The sequence below is a fragment of the Crocodylus porosus genome, unplaced genomic scaffold (genome assembly GCF_001723895.1).
Source record: "Crocodylus porosus isolate Cpor-Errol unplaced genomic scaffold, CroPor_comp1, whole genome shotgun sequence".
Lineage (NCBI taxonomy): Eukaryota > Metazoa > Chordata > Crocodylia > Crocodylidae > Crocodylus > Crocodylus porosus.
In genome coordinates this window covers 9,090,004-9,109,059 of record NW_017728947.1, presented here as the reverse complement: position 1 = coordinate 9,109,059, position 19,056 = coordinate 9,090,004, and the positions used below count along the sequence as shown (strand labels likewise).

Below are 19,056 nucleotides of genomic sequence, written 5' to 3'. Positions count from 1 at the left end.
GGTGAGCGGCGACTGCCCACAGAAGCCAGCATCGTCATCAGCGTTGGGGGTTGCAAGCAGTGACCTCCCACAGAAGCTGGTGTTGGCTAGTGGCAACTGCCTGCAGAAGCCAGTGGTGGTGGCGGGGGCTGGGGAGGGGTGGTGAGAAGTAACCACCTGCAGAAGCCAGTGGTGGTGTCAGAGGTGGGGTTGCGAGTGGTGTGCAGTGAATGCCCACAGAAGCTGGGGTTGGCATGTGGCAACCACCCACACAAGCCGGTGGCAGTGGTGAGTGGCGACTGCCCACAGAAGCTGGCATTGGTAGCCAATCTCGGGGGGGCATCTGCCCCCCCCGTGCTGTCCCTATGTGTTACCTATGGTTTCCCATGTAAGCTAGATCACTAATTTTCTGTTCTTCCATCTTCCATATAAAAAATGTGGATAAAAGTATTTCTTCTCTCACATTGCTTGATAGCTCACTTTGTAAGTTCTTGTAGCAGGGATTTATATTTCTGGGCAGTGCCTGACAGTAGAGGATAATTACAATTGGAGGTTTATTTTCATCATGCTACTGGTTAAAAACAGGAGGAGGAGCACATTTTACTACATTCTTCTTTCTTCATATGCTTGGATCATTTGAGCTCAGGGATGGATGTACCAGGTAAAGTCTGGCAGGGGAAATATTGGGTAGCAGCTGCGCTCTGCAACTTTCCCCCAGCAACTGGGCAGATTTTGTCACAAAAAATCTAGCAAGAGGTGACCTCTGTTTAGACTAGTGATAAGTTAACTCCCCGCTGTGCACTTGACATTTGACAATTTCTTCTCCAGCCCTGCAAGGTCTTCATTGCATATAGTGGTAAAATAAGTTATTCCAAACTCATTCAAATCTGTACACTCAGGAGATCCTGTTAACTACCATTACCACATACAAACCTAAAAGAAAGAAAAGGAAACATGGTGCTTGTATTTGGCAACAATAGTTTTATTTTGGTGCTATTTAGTTGAAAGGTAGTGTTTTTAAACTCCTAATATGTGTATTCTCCCCTGATGCATTAATTGGCATATTGAAACAACACTACATGTGAAATGAAACAAGACAAAACCGAACATCAGTTCATACATAAGAAGTTCAACACAATGGAACCTACTACTACAAGACCCATTTAGATTCTGATTAGTCAGGGATGTAATTAATGCCTTGTTATTTTTTCTTCTTTTTTATTTAAGACCCAAGTCCTTGTGCCCTGAGCTGGCAAAATTCCCCATGGGAATTCTGGATGGATAAGAAATACATCTTTCACTTCACAGTAGATTAGATCAGAAGTCTAAAGACCATATGAAAACCAATATATCAAATGGAACATATATAAATTTTTTCACATAACTGTTTTTTGAAGTTTGATCTAATGAATGTTTTAGATGAATTGGGATTTTTTTCTGCAGGAGAATCACACCAGTTTATATCTAGTAAGAGACTAGCCCTCTCTATTAACATCTACCAGGTGGTCAATCTGGCACCTTTTGCAGCTATTTAAGAAAGCATTTGATTGAGAAATCACATCTGATATAAAGTTTCAATTAGACTTTCTAGGTTTCAAAATGTCTGATTTTTAAAAAATAAAAATTGCTTAGATTTATACATAAATTTCTTTTTTGGGTAGAATAATCTGAGGAAGATTCTGTTTCAGTGGAAGAAAACGCCAAGACCTTTAAAATGGCTTCAAATTAATTTTACAAGTACAATTTTATCTGACAAACTATTTTATAATCAGGTTAATAAAGTATCCACAATATAAGGGATGTTAATTAACCAGAATACATATAAAAACCTACTTCCTATTTCATCAGATGCTACTGCTATTTTTTCAGAAAAAAGCAGTACCCTGGAAAAACTCACAATTCTCTGACTGAGTTAGCCTACAAGGTGCCACATTGCCCTGCTTTTTCCTCCTGACTTCAGACTAACACAGCTACTTTCCTCTAGAAGACATATAGTTACTGATAAGAATATGTTATATTTTCAAAAACACTGCATCAGTACTTGCTTGTGTGAACAGTCTCAGGAAATAGTCATGTGAATAAGAGCTGCAGAATCAGACTCTTATTTTTAGACAAACTCAGTCTCTTCACCCACTAGTGCCTAAGAGATTGATTTTGCTATTTAAATGCAGACTAAGTGGCACCTCATACTGGGCATGTCTACACGAGATGTTTATTACAGAGCTGATTAATTAGGTCCACAGTAAACAGCTCCACGTCTACACATGCAACACTATTAAGCCAGAGTAAAATAATTTACACTAATTAGTACACTAATTTATTTGTATATACATATACAAATACTATCCTGTGGCAGAATACTTTACTCTGCTGCAATGCACGTGTAGATGCCAGTCGGGGCTGCTCCAACCCAGCTCAACATGCTGTGGTTCTGGGCAAATGTGCAATAAACTCCTGTGTGATATGCACCGGAGTTGATTGCTTCACGCTAATTGCACATGTAGATGCGCCCTCTGTGACCAAGTCTACTGATTTAAATAGGACAGCTCACTGAGAATGGAAATGGGTGAAATGCAGTTCTGTGGAGCGGAAGACTCCAGTCCTCTGAACCACTTAAACCCTTCTAAAACATTCAGTAAGCTTTAGTGGTACCTAAATATTTTGCACAGGGATGTATTTTACTCTAAACATGTAAAAGAAGCAGAACGAAGCCTTGAACTGCTTACAAGAACAATCTCTGTAAGTGCTAACAGAAAATCCATATACCTATGCCCCAGCAGAAAACCCCTACAAAGATTGGGTACAAACAGTCAGTCACCCCTGCCCAAGCCATCACGTGAAACTGCAATCACACTGGAAATGTGAGAATAGATGTGCTTTAAATTCCTATGGGCGTATGCTGGTGTCTATTTCTAGGCAAACTGCTGGTGTACTTTTGAAAGCTGGTTTGCAAAATTTGGCCCCAAAAGCCTTAAAGAAAAATATATAGCTCCTAACAATCTTACAGAATAGCTTATTGGTATTGGCAGCATTCTTCAGTTACTAATTCTCTCTCTCACACCTACATATTCTGAGTCCATGGAAGGCTTTGAAGTTACATAAATTGCTCAAAGCGTCTAAAGGCCAGGCATCTCTCCAGTGCAGTTCGATTCTAAAGTCAGAAAATTCTCTTGTATAATTTGCAAAGCTATTGATTTCACATTTTTGAATCAGCAGCTTTCTTCAGAGCATAGTCTTCGTTTCTTCAGTTTTACCTTCTGTACTTTAAAAAAAAGTCCTGGAATAAAAGAAAGAAACAATTAGACCACATATTTTGAAGTTTACAACAAGCAGCATCTGGCATAAATCCTAAGTAGTTCATTTGGGTTTTTATTGTAAGAACTGACAGCAAAACCACACAAACCTCATGCAAACCTACATAAGAAGCCCTACCTTATCCTCTAGGGAGGACTATAGTTATATTTAGACAAACCATGAATAAAAATTTCTATTGTAAATTCGATTTGTGAAACAAGTTAATCTTGGGACAGTCACTGGATATAAATTGCAACAGAGTGATATAAACAAGCCCTCAATACAAAGACAGAAACATGAACGGTTGCTGATAGGCACACCAAGATACAGTATGGAGAGAAACTCTTGTTCTTTGGACAAGCCTCATGGGAATAGTAATTTGCAGTTGTTTAGATAATTAAATCAAGAGTGGTGCTGAGAGATGATTCATTCATTTTCCCTACTGCCTGTACCGTAGCTGGCTCTCCCAATGGGTAAAAATCCAATGCCACAAGCTGCTGAATGTTTCTATGGAAGTGGTTGTAAACCTTTCCAGACCAGTGGTGCCTGACCTTTTTTACCCCATGGGCCAAATAGAGGGCTGGATGGACAAGGCAGCACCTATCTGGATGTACAGGGAGAGTGGGGGCATGACCCGTCCCCAGTCTGGCCACATGAGGAGGTGGAGGGCTTGGCCTGGCCTTGATCTGGCTGTGCACATGGGAAGGAGTATGGCCCAGCCCTGATCTGGCCATGGTGGGGAGAGAGAGTGTAGCTTAGCTCCAATCTGGTCACGTGGGGTTTGTGAATTTGGCAGCAGGGGAAAGGTGGTAATATTAATTGCCACTGTTTTGGGGCCACCAAAAGAAATTTCCTGACCTGTGGGGACTCTCATGGTCCAGTTCCATGGGCTGGGGGTTAGGCACCTTTGTTTTAGACTCAAGGCACTTGTTAGACTCAAGGCATACCTAATTATACTCCTCAGAAAATGCCAAATCTTAGTTTTCACTGGTTTGTTGACTACAGAAAAAATACTATAGCAATTCTTCAGTTGTAAACAATTCATAAAGATCACAATGGGTCAGAACATTTTTGACACTACAGGTTCCTATTTGAAACCTCTGGGGTTATCTTGTGAACCGTGTGCACACCAAGCACTGCTAAACCTGGTTAGGAATTACTCACTGATCTAGGGAGGTTTCTGGACACAACAGCACCCAACACGTGACAGCATACAATTCCTGTGCATATGGTATGTATTTTTTTGCGGGAAGTAGGGTAACTAATCCAGAACCAGGGAAGGGACAGAAAAAGAAAAGCCACAGAGGCACCATGAATCACAGATGGCATTTTCCTTTTACAGTGAAATGGGAAATGCAGTGACATATTGACACACTGACACCAGCAAATAACAGCCTCATTTTACTAGGCTGGAACCCTAGAGGGCCTGGTGGCGCAACAGGTTTTTAACCAGATGGACCAAGATATCTGGTAGAAAAATAGATTCTGCCAGCATCGAGTGTGATGTCTGCCTGCTGCACAGCTTTTTGCCCGAGGCAACTTATTTGCTGTAGATAATACACACAAAATACTTCTCTCTGTTTATATATGAGAGAAGGTGCATGATAGAAAGATCCCCTCAAATCCCACTGTCTGCTTCTTGTAGGTGAATTAGCTTTTAACATGTTTGCTAGGACTCAGTATTAGATAGTAAGTATGTGTCTGTCTAGCTCATTACTCACAGAGAAGTACAACAGGTAATGTCAAGCTCAGACAGTAGTGTAATGATGGGTGAGTGAGTGCGGAGGAAGTTCTGCATGCTGCCTAAGAGGAGGGGGTTGAAATGCAGCCGGGGGGTGCCTCACCCTCTTGTCCCCTACCTCTACACCTGTCCCCACCTCCTGGACCTTCACCACAGCAGTTCTGGCTCCAGCAGCAAGAAGGGCACGGAAGTGGCACCAATGCATGGTGCAGGAATTGTGGCTGGAGGTTCACTGCTGCTACTGAGGGGACTGGACCTTCTTTTTTTGCCTCCAAAGCCTAGTGCTATTCTGGCCACTCAAAACACATCAGCAAGAAAAAAAAGGTGACATTTCTCTTAGCGGTAGTAACCCTCTGGCCACTTTTCTTGTGTTGCCACTGCTCTGCTCTCCCCACCCCCAAAGCCAGAGTTGCTGCAGGGATGGTTCTGGGTGCGCAGGGTGCACTACTGCCCAGTTCTGCTTCTGAGCTCATAGTCTGGTATAGGCACTACAACGCCATAGAGCTGGGCTGTTTATTAAGGCACAGTAAGAACATAGCTAGCCCCTTCTACCTCAAATCTCTCTCCATCTCCCTTGAGGAAACTTCCTGCACTCTCCAGTTTCCCTACTGATCTTCAGCTAAATCCAAACACTCCAGCCCAGCAGGGCAATCAACAGGTTCTTCATCCTCCCCTGAACAGCATGGGCTGCTGTGCCTCCCTCCCCAGGAGGCAGCATCCATGCCCTCCTTCTACCACGTGTTCCTGGCTCTAGGACAGTGGTTCTTCATCCTTTAATATCCAAGGCACCCCCTGTCAGGCTTAAGGCACCCCTCCATAGCTTTTGTGAATCGAGCCATACCCCGTTAAAAAACCCCACAAATGTACTTATTACAGGGATTACCTCTTTGCAGAAGGTGCCAGCAGAACCGGTGGGAAAGCAGCCATGTAAGGAGAGCCTGAGCCTGCCCCTATCTGCTCATCTCTTTACACCTGAAGCCTGAGTCTGCCTTTATTTGCTTACCCCTTCAACTTTCATGCAGCACCCTTCAAAGGATCCTATGGCACCCCAGCTGAGAATCACTGCTCTAGAAACTCTAAAATCCCAGGGTCCATTTGTCCTCCATAGCATAGCTTCAGCCTAGCCTGCTTCTTACCAGGGCATCTTCTCCTTCTAGCTGGCCTCCTGCTGTTGGTGGTGAGCTGACTCCAAGGCCTGCCTTTCCATGAGGCTTCTGCATAGTTTCCTCTCTGGCCTACAGACAGATCTCATTTTCCTGGCAGGTCTACTTTCCATCACCTTTATCGTTACTTTTTTTAACAAGAGAGGCACTACAGGTACAGCTGAGCCATAACCCTCTAAGAAGGGCCAGCTCAGCCCAAATAATGAGGCAGTGGTTAAACTTCAGCAGGGGCACTGGTGGGGAGCGGGGGAGTACCATGCCTTAGAGTCACCTATTGAGGCATCTTTCCCCAGTGAGCCCCTGTTGTGCTGGTGGGGAGGGCGTAAGTTGCTACTGCCCTTAGAAAGTTGCTGAATGTACTTGCCTATGCACTCACCCAGTCCTGATAGATTAGATGAAGAAAACCATGAACTCCTGTTTCTTAGCTGAAAAGCAGCATTAGGAATAATAGAGAAGCAAGCAATTCATCAAAGAAATGTTCTGAATGAGCGTTTTATTTCTGGACAACAGACAGGAGATATAAGAAAGTGATTGTACTATCATGTGGTTTAAGAGGTAATATATTGTCTCTTCAAACAATGAGCCAAAGATAACAAAGACAGATGTAAAGGCCAATACATGAACAGCTGTGAGAAGACAGAAGCTGAAAGCCCTTGGCATTCTTCTGGATAATCCAGAAATGCTTTTCCCTTCAGTTTTCTTCACACAAGGTTATTTCACTCTACACTTATTTTGGGAAATGCTTAACAACCCCTAATAGGGAGTGGACAGGAGCCTAGGATAGCAATTCAGAGAATATGGCACTTCCCCATGCAGATTATTTTGTATCAGTGGTGCCTAACCGTTTTGCCCTGTGGGCTGGATAGGCAGTGCCAGGTCTGCCTGAAAGCCAGATCTGGCTGGTGGACTCCATCAGGTAAGTGGGGCTGGTGTGGCAGGGGCCTGACTATGCTGTGGAGGGGTGTGCAGCCTGACCGTGATCCATCTGCTTGTGGCAGTGGGGGGTAGGAAGCAGCTTGGCTCTGATCTGGGTGTGGGAGGGTCGGGGTTATGCGGGGGACAAGGAATGGGAGCAGAGGAGTCAGAATCCATCTGTGGGGGGCAGGGGCAGGGGCAGGTAGCCTGGCTTTGATCCAGATGTGGGGTGGGGCAGCCCTGATCAGGACATGCAGGGGTGGGGGATGTGGAGCATTTTAGACCTAATCCAGACATGTGTGGCAGCAGGGTGGAGAACAGGGAGCAGTCTGGCCCTATCTAGAACTGCACGGGGTAGGCCCAGGCCTGATTCCACTGCACAGCCATGGCCCAGGTGGGACTGGGTCTAGCCATGCGTAGTTTCCACTGCTCCCCTCTGCCATATTTTGACCCATGGAGATCCCTGCAGTTCAAATTCCAGGGCTCTGTGAGCCAGATTTGCGTTTCAGGCTGAAGGTTGAGCACCTGTTTTAAATCACCTACTCTATATATACATAATTTATTATTCTGCCCCTTCCCCAAAGATGCCCCAAACACCTTTCAGAAATCAACAATCCAGGAATCACTCTTCCTAGTTTACAAATACGTTACATCACTGCTACTAACTGGAGAAGAATTCTATCAGTCTTCCATATCCTCTATCCCATACTTCATAGAAGCTCCTTGTTGCATTTTGTCTATGAAAATGTAAACTATTTCAGGCAGAAGCTGCATTGATCTATGCATTTATAGTGCCTAGTACACAGAGGCCCATTTTTTGTTGAAGACTAGATGCTGGCACTATAAGTATGTCAAAAATAACCTTTTAAGCTTTAAAATAAATTTAACCTTTAATTAAATAAAAAATACCATTTTCCTCTTCAATTTGATCTTCCTTTTTCTTTAGGTTTGAATTATACCCATCTCATTTGATACTTTACACAAGAACTTTCTTGGAAAACTTCCATTTAGAGGTGCACCAATACACTGGTCTGATATCAGATTGGTACCAATATAAAAAAAAATTGTCTATATTGTATATCAGCTCAATGGGGCTGATAATTTGGCTGATAAATGCCTGTGCTGCGCTACAGCCGCAGGCCAGCATGGAGCAGAGTTGGAAGGGGAGGAGGGAGGGAAGATGCATGGAGGGGCAGATCAATGCCCCCCACGGTGAGGGAGGGGGCAGGGCAGGGGCAGGGGGTAGAGACATGACTCATAGGGTGAGGGCAGCTCCTGCCGCTGCTTGTACCTGGGAGGGTGGGTGCGGGGGGGGAGGCGTGTGCCCCAGGATCTGTGTGGTGGGCTGCAGCTGCAGAGACAGCTGGAGCCAGCACTATGCAGGGCTTTTCTTGCTGGGGGCTGGGCTCGGAGCAGGTGCCAGCAGCACTGGGAGAAGGCTGCAGCCACTCCACATTTCACCACAGCTCCGCTCCCAGCCCCATGCCACTGCCTGGTGCAGCCCTGGCTTTTCCCGGCGCTTGGGTGGAGGTGGGGCGTTCAGCAAGGGCTGCGCCGGGCAGTGGCATGGGGCTGGGAGCGGAGCTGTCGTGAAATGTGGAGTGGCTGCAGCCTCCTCGCAGTGCTGCCAGAGCCTGCTCTGAACCCAGCCCTCAGCAAGAATAGCCCCATGCAGCGCTGGCTCTAGCTCCACCCCATAGCTACAGTCTGCCCTGCACTGCGCAGATCTGGGGGCACACGCCCCACATCCCTGCTCTCCTGGGTGCAAGCAGCGGTGGGAGCTGCCCCCACCCCACAAGTCTCATCTCTGTCCTGTGCCCCCCACCCGGCTGGGCAGTGTCTGCTCCTGCCCCTTTCCTCACCACGGGGGCATTGGTCTGCCCTCCCCACCCCTTTTCCCTCCCCTATCCCCTTCCACCACACCATGGGAGCTGTATCGGATATTGGATTGTTATCAGCCAATATACCTCCTTAAATACTGGCTATCAGTATTGGCCCCAAAATCTCTATCGGTGCACCCCTACTTCCATTTCATTTCTTTTTTTTTTTTAAATGAGAGAGAAATATATAGATTTTTAAAAGAAGCAGCTGATTTTTTTCCTCAGGGAAAAGACCAATTTTGCTAAAATTATCTTGTTTTCTATCAGTCAACTCATCAGGCTAACATTCATCTGCATCTGTCAGAACTGCCATAGTGCTTCTGGGTGGTTGAAGTTTGGGTATTTTCTACCCCTGACTCTTTTATTGGCCAGACTTCTTCACAGACATTGCCCATTTTGTAACACAGTGATCTTTATGGACTGAGCTGCCACAGTGCATCGTGGGAATTATCATGACTATGTTGATGAGCAGTAAAAATTACAATTATCAAACAGTTCTGCTGTGTAGTCTTAATTTTTCCTGGCCAGTCATTTCTAATTCTCTCTAACAATTACCCACTCTCATCTGATTGTCCTCCCCTGGGTCTCTGCTGCAGGACGTGGGGAAGCAAAGGCAGCTCACTAACAAAACATGCCTGAAAGAAGTGCTGCAATGTTACATCCTCCTGGCCTAAGCTACCCACTAGGATCTGAGCCCCATGGCACAGTGGGTTACGTGGGCACCTGGTGCTGCTTCCACTCACTCTCTAGGCTGACTCTCCACAACTGGAATCCTGCAAGCAGCTCTGCACCAGCAGAATAAATGGACAGTTCTACTACATTTAAGGCAATAGCACAGTCCACCTGACTGACCCACCAGAGAAAGAGTGCTCAAGTTCAGTCACTTAAACAGACTGACAACCAGATCTTTACTACTATATTTCTTTTGGTCGCTATAATCAAGTTGTCTAAACATCTGTTTTCCCACAATGCTCACATGCTCTTCAAGCTAATAATCATCCAAGTCTTGTAGTTATGCAACAAAACACTATCAGCTCAGAGTGTAGCTCAAAGGCATGATTTTCAGTGCTGCTAAGTACCTATACAATTCCCATTGACTTCAAATGAGATTGCAAAGGCATCACATGAGATTTCAAATGAGATTTCAGTGCATCTGATAACCTGGCCTTTAAATGTCCTGATTGTGTTGATCCAGCAGCATTCATATGAAGCCAAGAACCAAGGGGAAATCTGTAGCTGCTGTAAACTGGTGAGGCTTGACTGAAGTCAACAGAACTATGTTAATTTATACAAGGTGACTATGTCAGGCCAAATTCCTTTCTGCCTCTGTGGGCTCAACTCCAGGCCAACTGTTTCCTGTAATTTGTTTGATGCGGTGGTGAATAATAATGTGTAGCAATTTATATCAGCTAAAATATGCAATCTTCAGGCCTACACCTCTAAGAGAAAACATTTTGAAAAATGTTAGATTTTTCAACAGCTAACACAATGATCTGTACCTTATGTGGGTGTCAGGATAGTGATGTGTGACTGAACACACATCTCACAATCTCCTCAAAAAGGGGCTAAGAGAATATCTATTTATTTTGTTACTTTAGAAGTCCCACCCCAGAGAAAAAGCCCAAATGTGTCTACTGTTGTTTCATGGTATGTATGTGTACACTACTTAGTATAGTGAAGCTCTGATCTCTGTTATTACATGTAGGCATTACAGGAATATAGATGTAAGCTTTCTTATCATGTTTGAATACAATTAGAAAAGGCAAAAGCCCAAAGAACACTCCAACATGCCATGGAAGAAGACAGGCTTTGGCATGCAATGCACAGGCAGGCACATGCTTTGGAAAAGAATGCATCCTCACAATGAAAAAGTACATGTTAACCCAGTTCTGGCTATTCACCATGAGGGAATACTGCAGTGGCTACATCTGCAGGAGATACCCTTGTCTGTACACAGGTGCACTGCCTTCAAAAACCTTTCTGTTTGTGTTGGGGGTGATAGCTGATGAGGGAATAGTAGGGCTAAATGTATAGGATATGAAAACACAAATAATGATGAAAGTTATTTCCTTACTTGTTCCTTATGTATAGGTATTAAAAACATTTTACTGTAGTTTCTGAGTCAGAACCTCAGCTGTAGCAAGAACTATTCCGGTTTACAACCACTGACAATCTAGTCCTCTATATGCCGTGGGTGTTAGATTTAACAAGACATTTCCACTACCTGATTATTTGGCATTGGTATGTCAAGAAAAGTAGAAAACAAGGCCTTGCCTTTCAAAATATTTCTTAAAATAAACCAACTGGCGCCCATCATGTTCAAACCTCTGGTTTTCTTTGTTTTATAAATACCCTGGGAATTCTTTACACCATTTCATTGGGTTGGATAATTGTAATGTTCATGAAGTCTACATCTTTGAGTGCCTAAATTATTTTTAAAAATGGTTTTGAAGTGACTTAGACTCCGCAGTTAACCAGGCCCTTCTGGAAAATTTTACCACAAGTGATTAGTGACCAAATGTTATTTTATTTAGGCAAATACAGTAATTCAAGTTGAATAAGAAATTTAATTAAACTTTCAACTTAAGTCAGCTTTGTATAATTCATGATAACAGTTAGCCATCATACAATACAAGAGGATGTGTATAATTAATACTCCTTCAGTAAAAATATCTGCAAGAGCTGTTTCACACAATGGGAAATGAAGTATGTATACTTACATTTCATCATCATATTCCTTTGGAGGAGATGCTGCAATGACTAAGTCAATCCAGTCCTGCATAGGGAATGCATTGTTGTTAGAAGAGGTGTAAGAAGCCAGAAAATGTAACAGCGTCTTGTAACAGGGATCCTTAAAAGGACTGCTTTTACTAGGCAGTTTTAACTAAATTAAGGACAAACATAAGGGGGCTGTCATAGGCGGAGTCAGTGAGCCAGAAATATAATGGAAGGATACCCTATGTGATAGGAAATTAGAGAAAAAGCTGCTGTATCACCATGGTAATCCTTTACGGAAAGTCATAGAGGGATCTAGTGCTGAAAGAGCATGGAGAGGAAGGTGGCAGCAGGCTGGAGGTTTTATAAGCCCATTAATTTTAAATTTCATACTTAAATGGGGTGGACCTGTGGTGACCCTTAAGGTCTCTTCCAAGTCTCTCAATCTATAAAAAAAAAAATCAGTACTTTGGAACAAGCCCTTTGAGCATCTTCCACATCTTTGACTTGATAAAATTTCCATTTAGAAGATGTTCATTATAGACAAAATGTGAAGTAGTTTGGGCATCTTTACTAAGGATCAGATAAATTAAGATGCTATAAGAAATTTCCTGACAATTCCCAAATCTTCTTCACCGTTGTCATCACAGAAAATATACTGAGGATGGAATGCATTAAAAATACCCACAGGACTGCTGAATGTCTTTCAAGGGATGCAGGTGATGGGAAATACCTACTTACTTACCCCACCCATGTTCCATGCTCTCGATAGAGTTGTCTGTGCTTCTGCCAGTTTAGCATCAACTAAAATCTTTCCATTTACTGCCATTATTTCATCCCCTTTCACTATGCCGCCTGGTGAAAGAAAGGCCTAGCATAAAATATCATGTAAGCAAAATCACTTCTGTCAGTTTCCTCTCCAAAAGAGGCAAACCTATGCAGGTTCAAAACTTATCCATATGGAAAATCATCTGATACCTTAACGAGATGCCTCAGTTTGTATTTCAGTTATGTAGATAGGAAGGTTTCTTGTAGACAAAAGCTAACAAAAAGTTTGGGTGCCAGGGCAGTGATTACAAAATCTCCTGTTACCAATGGTCAAATAAAGGCTGTTCAGTCTGCTATAATGGACATTAAAATGTAATAACCGAGGAGATCTTCAGAGGAGCAAATGGCACAAGATGACTTAGGGAATCTGTCCATAATATCAATTGTTGATATTAGGAGTTGTTACTCTGAAAACAGCAGTATCACTGAATGTCTCTATGCATGTGTGTCATCCACTATGATTTGACAGGGCTGCATCATGTCACTTTGGGAGCAAGGACAATATTAGGTGGTTATATCTCAACAGTGCTTATTCAGGGTGAAGCACGTGGGAACAATGGGCTTGAGTTTGGAATGTGTAAAGTTAACAAAACACAAAACAATGACATCATGAAGTTGGCCTTTAAATATTACTCACGTACAGGGACAACTCTGGGGGAAAAAAGCTGATAGGTTTTGTAACAAATGGTGGTGTCTAACCATGCTTTCATAGCAGGGATTCCTGCCTTTCAGATGCAGAACCAATCAATGTCAAATCAGGCAAACTGTTAGCTTGTGACCTGAATGCTGATGGAACCTTGCCCTCTTAAAATTTCCCAAGGAAAGGCTAAACCAGGGAGAGATGCATTATATTCAGGAAGCTTGGTATTCTTCAGATGATGTTTAATCTCTTGTACATGGTCTCATAAGCAAAACAGGTCCTGACACCCACTCTGAGTGCTGCTTAAGTTACTGCAGGATCAGGACAACCCATGGCAACCAGAGAGTGAGGTACACAAGGAGAAAACTTACTGTCATCTCTGAATTACCCTGTGAGGCCAGCATATGGAGTGCTTGTAGAGCTAAGTTCAAGTTCCCCCACGATTACTCACCATGTTTGTCTGCAGCACCACCCTCATAGATAGCAGAGACAACTATTTTCCCAATTGGAGAATCAATTCCTCCCTCTACTGCAAGGTCTAATGCCCCTTCCTGTTAAAAGGGGGAAAAACCTAGTTTAGAAGACCATTGACAACCACTGGAATAGGAGCCAGTCTTCCATCTTTCTAGTAAATATGAATAATATGAGTAGTAATAGCCCTTTGGCATAGTCTAGACAAGAGATGGCCACCACGTGGCATGTATACTACAAGTGGCATGGGAAGTCTTTGTGTGGGGCACACAACAGACAGAGGGGGGGATAGGGAGCAAAGTGGCAGATAGGGCAAGCAGCAGAAAGCAGAGTAGTGGATTCGGTAGGGAGCAGAAAACAGAGAAGTAGATTAGTCAAGGAAAGGGGACTGGGCAGGAGAAGGCACTTGGAGAGGGTGCAGGGCTAATTTGTGGCACACCTGCCAAAAAGGTTGGCCATTGACTGGTCTAGATTATTATCAATGGCCAGTTTTCAAAATGTAGTTCCTCATTTTATTTAAAAGATACAGGTCCAAGAAAACTAGTATACTGACATAAATTAAACATTAACAGTAATAGAAACAGTAATAAAAACAAAATATTACCATGTTAATTACAATTTTAACCAATAAACAGCATCATTCTTTATTGGAAAAAGAAGAAAATCAGAAAGGAAAATAGCCTCTCTAAATTATATTTGCAATTACCCTATGGCCATCAATAATCAGATTAATTTAAACCTGATGTTACAATGAATGATATATTCTGATATATTTTTGCCAGCATCAAAATATCAGGTTGATTTTTGCTTACTATATAAAGAGTCATTTCTGAATTGGGGAGAGGAAGCAGCTGTGTGGAAGATGCTGTTATATACCGATTCATACATGTAAAAAGGCCACCTTTACCCAAAAGTCTTAAGTCTTATAGTTAGTGTCCAGACATTCTCATTAATGCCTGTTGCACTAAAAATTGTTTTCACTCGATAGCAATTTTCCTGATGAGATTGGAAATCTCAAGAAATGAGACAGGTATTTCAATTAAGGCTAGCTGAACTGTGAAATTTCCATTCTGCTGGATTCTGCTTTTGCTAGAAACGAAATAAAATGATATTTTCATTGACTGTAACATGGACATTTTGAAAATATTTTGAAATTCTTAGTAGGAAATTTTGTAATAATCAAATATTGTTCTGTTTAAGTTTTCTTTTTTTAAAAACTGACAATTTTAGAGAGAGTATTATCTGGACAAAAATTTTCAAACCAGCTCTGTTTTAGAAGTGCACCGATACATCAGTCCCAAAGCATATTGGCACTGATATAAAGAAAATTGACATTATTGGCAATAGGCATTTTTGGTTGATGTGGGTGATAATGTCGCCAATAAATGCCCTGTGCATGTGCACAGCCACAGCGCAGCACATAGGCAGCCAAGACCACAGCCCAGCAGCGTGGAGAGCACTGTCAGGCTGGTAAGTCTGTTGTGGGGGAAGGGACGGAGAGAAGGAAGGGGCGTTGGGGGAGGCAAATTGAGACCCCTGCCATGAGGGAGGGAGTGAGGCAGGGGCAGGTGCTGCACAGCTTGCCCAGGCAGGGCAGGGCAAAGGATGGAACCATCAGCAGCTCATCAGGGGCATGGCTTCTGTCACTGCACACACCCTGGGAGGGCATGGGGGACAGCACGTGATCCTGGATCTGTGTGCAGGGCAAGGGTGGGTTGCCACTTCTGGGCTGGGGCTGGGGATGGCACTGGGCTCTTCCTGGCAGGAGGGTTGGGCTGGGGCTGTGTATAGGAAAGAGTCCAGTGCCACCCCAGCCCAGCCCTCAGCAACCTCAGTTGTGCAGTGCCTGCCTCTGCCCCAGCCACATTTCCTCCTCACTGCTGGGCCAGGTTGTAGAACAATCCTCACAGTGCAAGAGGGAGTGGGGCAGGGGCAAAGGTGAATGATATATCCCTGTCCTACTCTATCCTGCACTGTGGGGGTCTCAACTGCCCCCCCCGCCCAGTCACAGAAAGTGAAGAAGGGAGTAGGGTTGGCGCAAGGGTAGGTGCTACACAGCCAGAGCGAGGCATGGGACTGAGCTGCATTGAGGGGTGGTGGCTCCCACCATTATGCGCACCCCCAGGAGGGCATGGGGATGTGTTCCCAGATCTGTGCGGGTGGAGGGATAGGTTGAGGTTGCAGGCTGTGGCCAGGGCTGTGCCGGGCTCTTCCCAGCAGGGGCTGGGCTGGGCTGCACTTGGGACGGGTGGAGGTGGTACTGGGAGTGGGGCTATGGGGGGGTCTGCAGCCACCCCAAAATTTGCTGTAGCCCTCCAACCCCCTTCTAGAACAGCTCAGCCCAACACCCTTGCTGGGAAAGCCCAACGCTGCCCTGGTCCCAGCTCACAGTGGCCCATAGCCCACCCTTCCCCATGTGCTAATCCAGGGGCACGTGCCTCCATGCCCTCCTGGGGGTGCATGTAGCAGCAGTGCTGGGAGGAGGGGCCAAATGGGGCAGGGGGCTCATATGGAGCAGTCACTGCCCCACTTGGCCGTGCCGCTTTCCCATGGCTGGTCACAGCTCTGTGGGCTGCTGATGGGCCTCATGCCTGGCCAATTGTGCACTGACAGGGGCAGGCACAAAACACATTCCCACCCCCCTGCCCATTCAGACCCTTGCAGCTCTGCTGTAAGGCGGTAGCAGCCAATCAGGACAGTGAGCTGGGATAGGGGGTGGGGAGATGCTGTGGTGTGCTTCATGCAGTGTGCAGGGCTGACAGTACCCGGCGCATCCATCCTCCAGATAAGAAGCGAATGTGCCATGGAAGACACTGCTGCCACACCCCGTGGTACACTCCATCCCCACCCACCTGCCCACACATACCCCCTACGATCTTTTTAAGTACACCTGGGGATACATGTATCCCCGGCTGACAACCCCTGGTATACATATATGACACTCAGCTAACTTAGGGATTCAGAGGGTTACGAGATAATGACTATAAGTTGAATAACCTTCTCCTGACAGAACTAAGCCTTTAGGTTAGGAACAGAAGTTACACATAAACTGGTTTAAGTGATAAGAAACTGGTTAAACCTGTAAGAGAACAGAAGTTCAGTGCACATAAACCAGTTTCAATTCTGGCTGTAACTCTGGACTACAAATCCCAGAAGCAACTGGAAACAGGAAGAGGAAGTGATGAGCAACCCTGCAGACTCCTGCTTCTGTGATGCTGGACTGCAAATCCCAGAGACCTCAGGGGCAGCAGGAAGAAGTGCCAGAGAGCCATGCTCTAGCACCCTCCTGGCTTCTGGCCTGAGCCATTGTAGACATGTGGCTGCATTTCCTAAATCAAAGGTAAGTGTGTATCCAGTTGTTTCTCAGTTTAATCTTTGCAGTTTAGACTAACCTGCAAAGACTGAATCAATTCAACCTTAGGCCTTTTGACTGTCTGTACTTAGCCTTAAAATTTGAATGATGATTACACTTTTAGACACCATCTAATCTATGTGTGGAATTTAAACTGTAGAACTCAAGAACCATAGGGGTCTAGGAGCAATATGAAAAGCTAGGTCTACTGGGACAGTTGGGGCTTTGGACAGAAAGAGGTGGGGGTGGCAAAGTGGCTGTGGCAAAGAAAGGGTGGGGGGTAGCAGCAAATGTGAGAAGATGCTGTGGAGCAGTCTAGTGGTGCAGGAGGCCATGGCAGTGTGAAAACAATAATTCTTTACCTTCTCCTAACCTCTTGTAGTCATCTGTCAGAGGGAAATCCAATTGCTGTATTTCAGTTTAGAGAGTGAAAAGGTAACATGTGAACCATGCACTCAGAAAAAGCCAACAAGACATCACGTTGTCTTGATTTTATGCAGGGTTTACCTTTTTAATACGCAGCAGCCGCACATCTTTTCCCATAACTTGGTCTGGTGAAAACTATCAGAAGATATATTAGTTAGTCACTTCCACTTTTAAAAGGCAGAAGTATAAAACAATTAAGATGATAAATGAAGTTCACAAGAAAACCTCCTTTCAAACAGAACCAGGGGAAAACAGAAATCTAAAGGACCATTTGTTTCAGTAGCAAAACTATCTCTGATCTGAAAGGCAAAGAAAAAATGTTTCCCCACATCATATAATTTTAATCTATGTAGCACATTTAAAACTCTTACCATTGAATAGGGGTCAAAATTTTCAACGTACTTCTGGAAGCCCTGAAAATAAAATAATGCATGTTTGTAGGCAGCTTACAAGGAAACACACATAGACACTCCCCAAACCCCACCATACTTAGAAAAGGTACTGCCCTGTAAACTACAAAAGATGATTATAACATGGAGAAGGACACACACAGGTAAGCAGATAGTCCTCCTGACAGTCAGAAGACACTTAAAAGCCTTAGAATAGGACGACAAGTTAGTTGGTAAGGTTACAAGCCACAATCTGAGAGTTCATGAAGATGGGGCACTTCTGGGGCCTAGCAAACACTCTGTACCTCTTACAATTTGGTTGTCTCTCATCAGAATGATAGGCCAATTTCTACCACCTTTACCCTCCAGAAGTAGTAACTTTAATGACATGATTCCCATCATAAGGCACTCTTTGGTCTATGTAAAAGTGGAAGAACTATTCTCCACAACAGTGGCCCAGGGTGTATGGGGTTTAACTCTCTGTCTGGCATCATGACCCGAGTCTCTGGCTCTATTAAAATGGTCTCCAAAATGGAAGGAAGTACTTGATCATTTTTGGCTTAATTTCAGGAACAGTGTGGGAGGTATGAAGATTTTAGCAGGGAGATAGGTTTGAAATTAGGATGAAGCTGTGGGATTGGGGATGGGTCAGGTTTGGTTGAAAGGAGTGCTGGTATGGTAGTTATATTGAGACATTTTTTTTTTAATTTTTAGAGGATTATCTGCCTTTTTAACTTTCAGGGCCAAACCTATCTACCTCGGCCACAACATCACAAGGGAGGGAATATGACAACCTAACCCTTCTCTGTGGGGAGAGGTCTGCAAGGAGCCAGTCAGAAATCAGTGGGCAGGCAGGTTCTGGTTTGTGACCATCTAATCTCGGGAGGGTGGGACCTCCTCTGGGACCTACAGGCTGGGTACCTTTGTGATTTATGAAAGTTCGGCATAGATTCTGTGTGGAACGCAGCAATGTTGTCGTATTGGTGACTTTGTGACATGGAGAAAGTCTTGCTCATATACCCAGCAAATGCAGCTGTACCAATTCCAGCTGCCACTGTTTGGGGATATGGAGACACAGAAGTAGGAGGACTGATTGTGAAAGGGAAAGTCTATCAATTAGCATCTATCTAGCATCTGTTAATAAAGTGCACAGCATCAGGTTCTTATCTTACCCCAGGCTGCTGTTAAATGACCAAGTGGCAGTAGTAATCAACTGTGCCTCCTCCTCATCCCTTCCCCCTCCACCTACTCAATGCCAGTGTG

At 44.3% G+C, this 19,056-nt stretch overlaps 1 protein-coding gene across 8 annotated transcripts in view; it reads right to left on the bottom strand.

The window, feature by feature from the left end:
* Positions 1-940: 940 nt before the first annotated feature.
* The window catches only part of USH1C (USH1 protein network component harmonin), a 95,323-nt gene continuing 77,207 nt past the window's right edge, over positions 941-19,056 (bottom strand). For 7 of the 8 annotated variants that reach the window (XM_019551676.1, XM_019551679.1, XM_019551680.1 and 4 more), the window contains 6 exons: positions 17,776-17,817; positions 17,486-17,539; positions 13,607-13,706; positions 12,433-12,542; positions 11,693-11,748; positions 941-3,256 (listed from right to left, as the gene is read on the bottom strand). In XM_019551676.1, the coding sequence (XP_019407221.1) occupies positions 3,244-3,256; positions 11,693-11,748; positions 12,433-12,542; positions 13,607-13,706; positions 17,486-17,539; positions 17,776-17,817 (375 nt within the window). In that variant the 3' untranslated portion in view covers positions 941-3,243. Of the gene's footprint in view, positions 3,257-11,692; positions 11,749-12,080; positions 12,134-12,432; positions 12,543-13,606; positions 13,707-17,485; positions 17,540-17,775; positions 17,818-19,056 lie in introns of all 8 variants that reach the window. The other variant, XM_019551677.1, reaches the window with a different exon arrangement.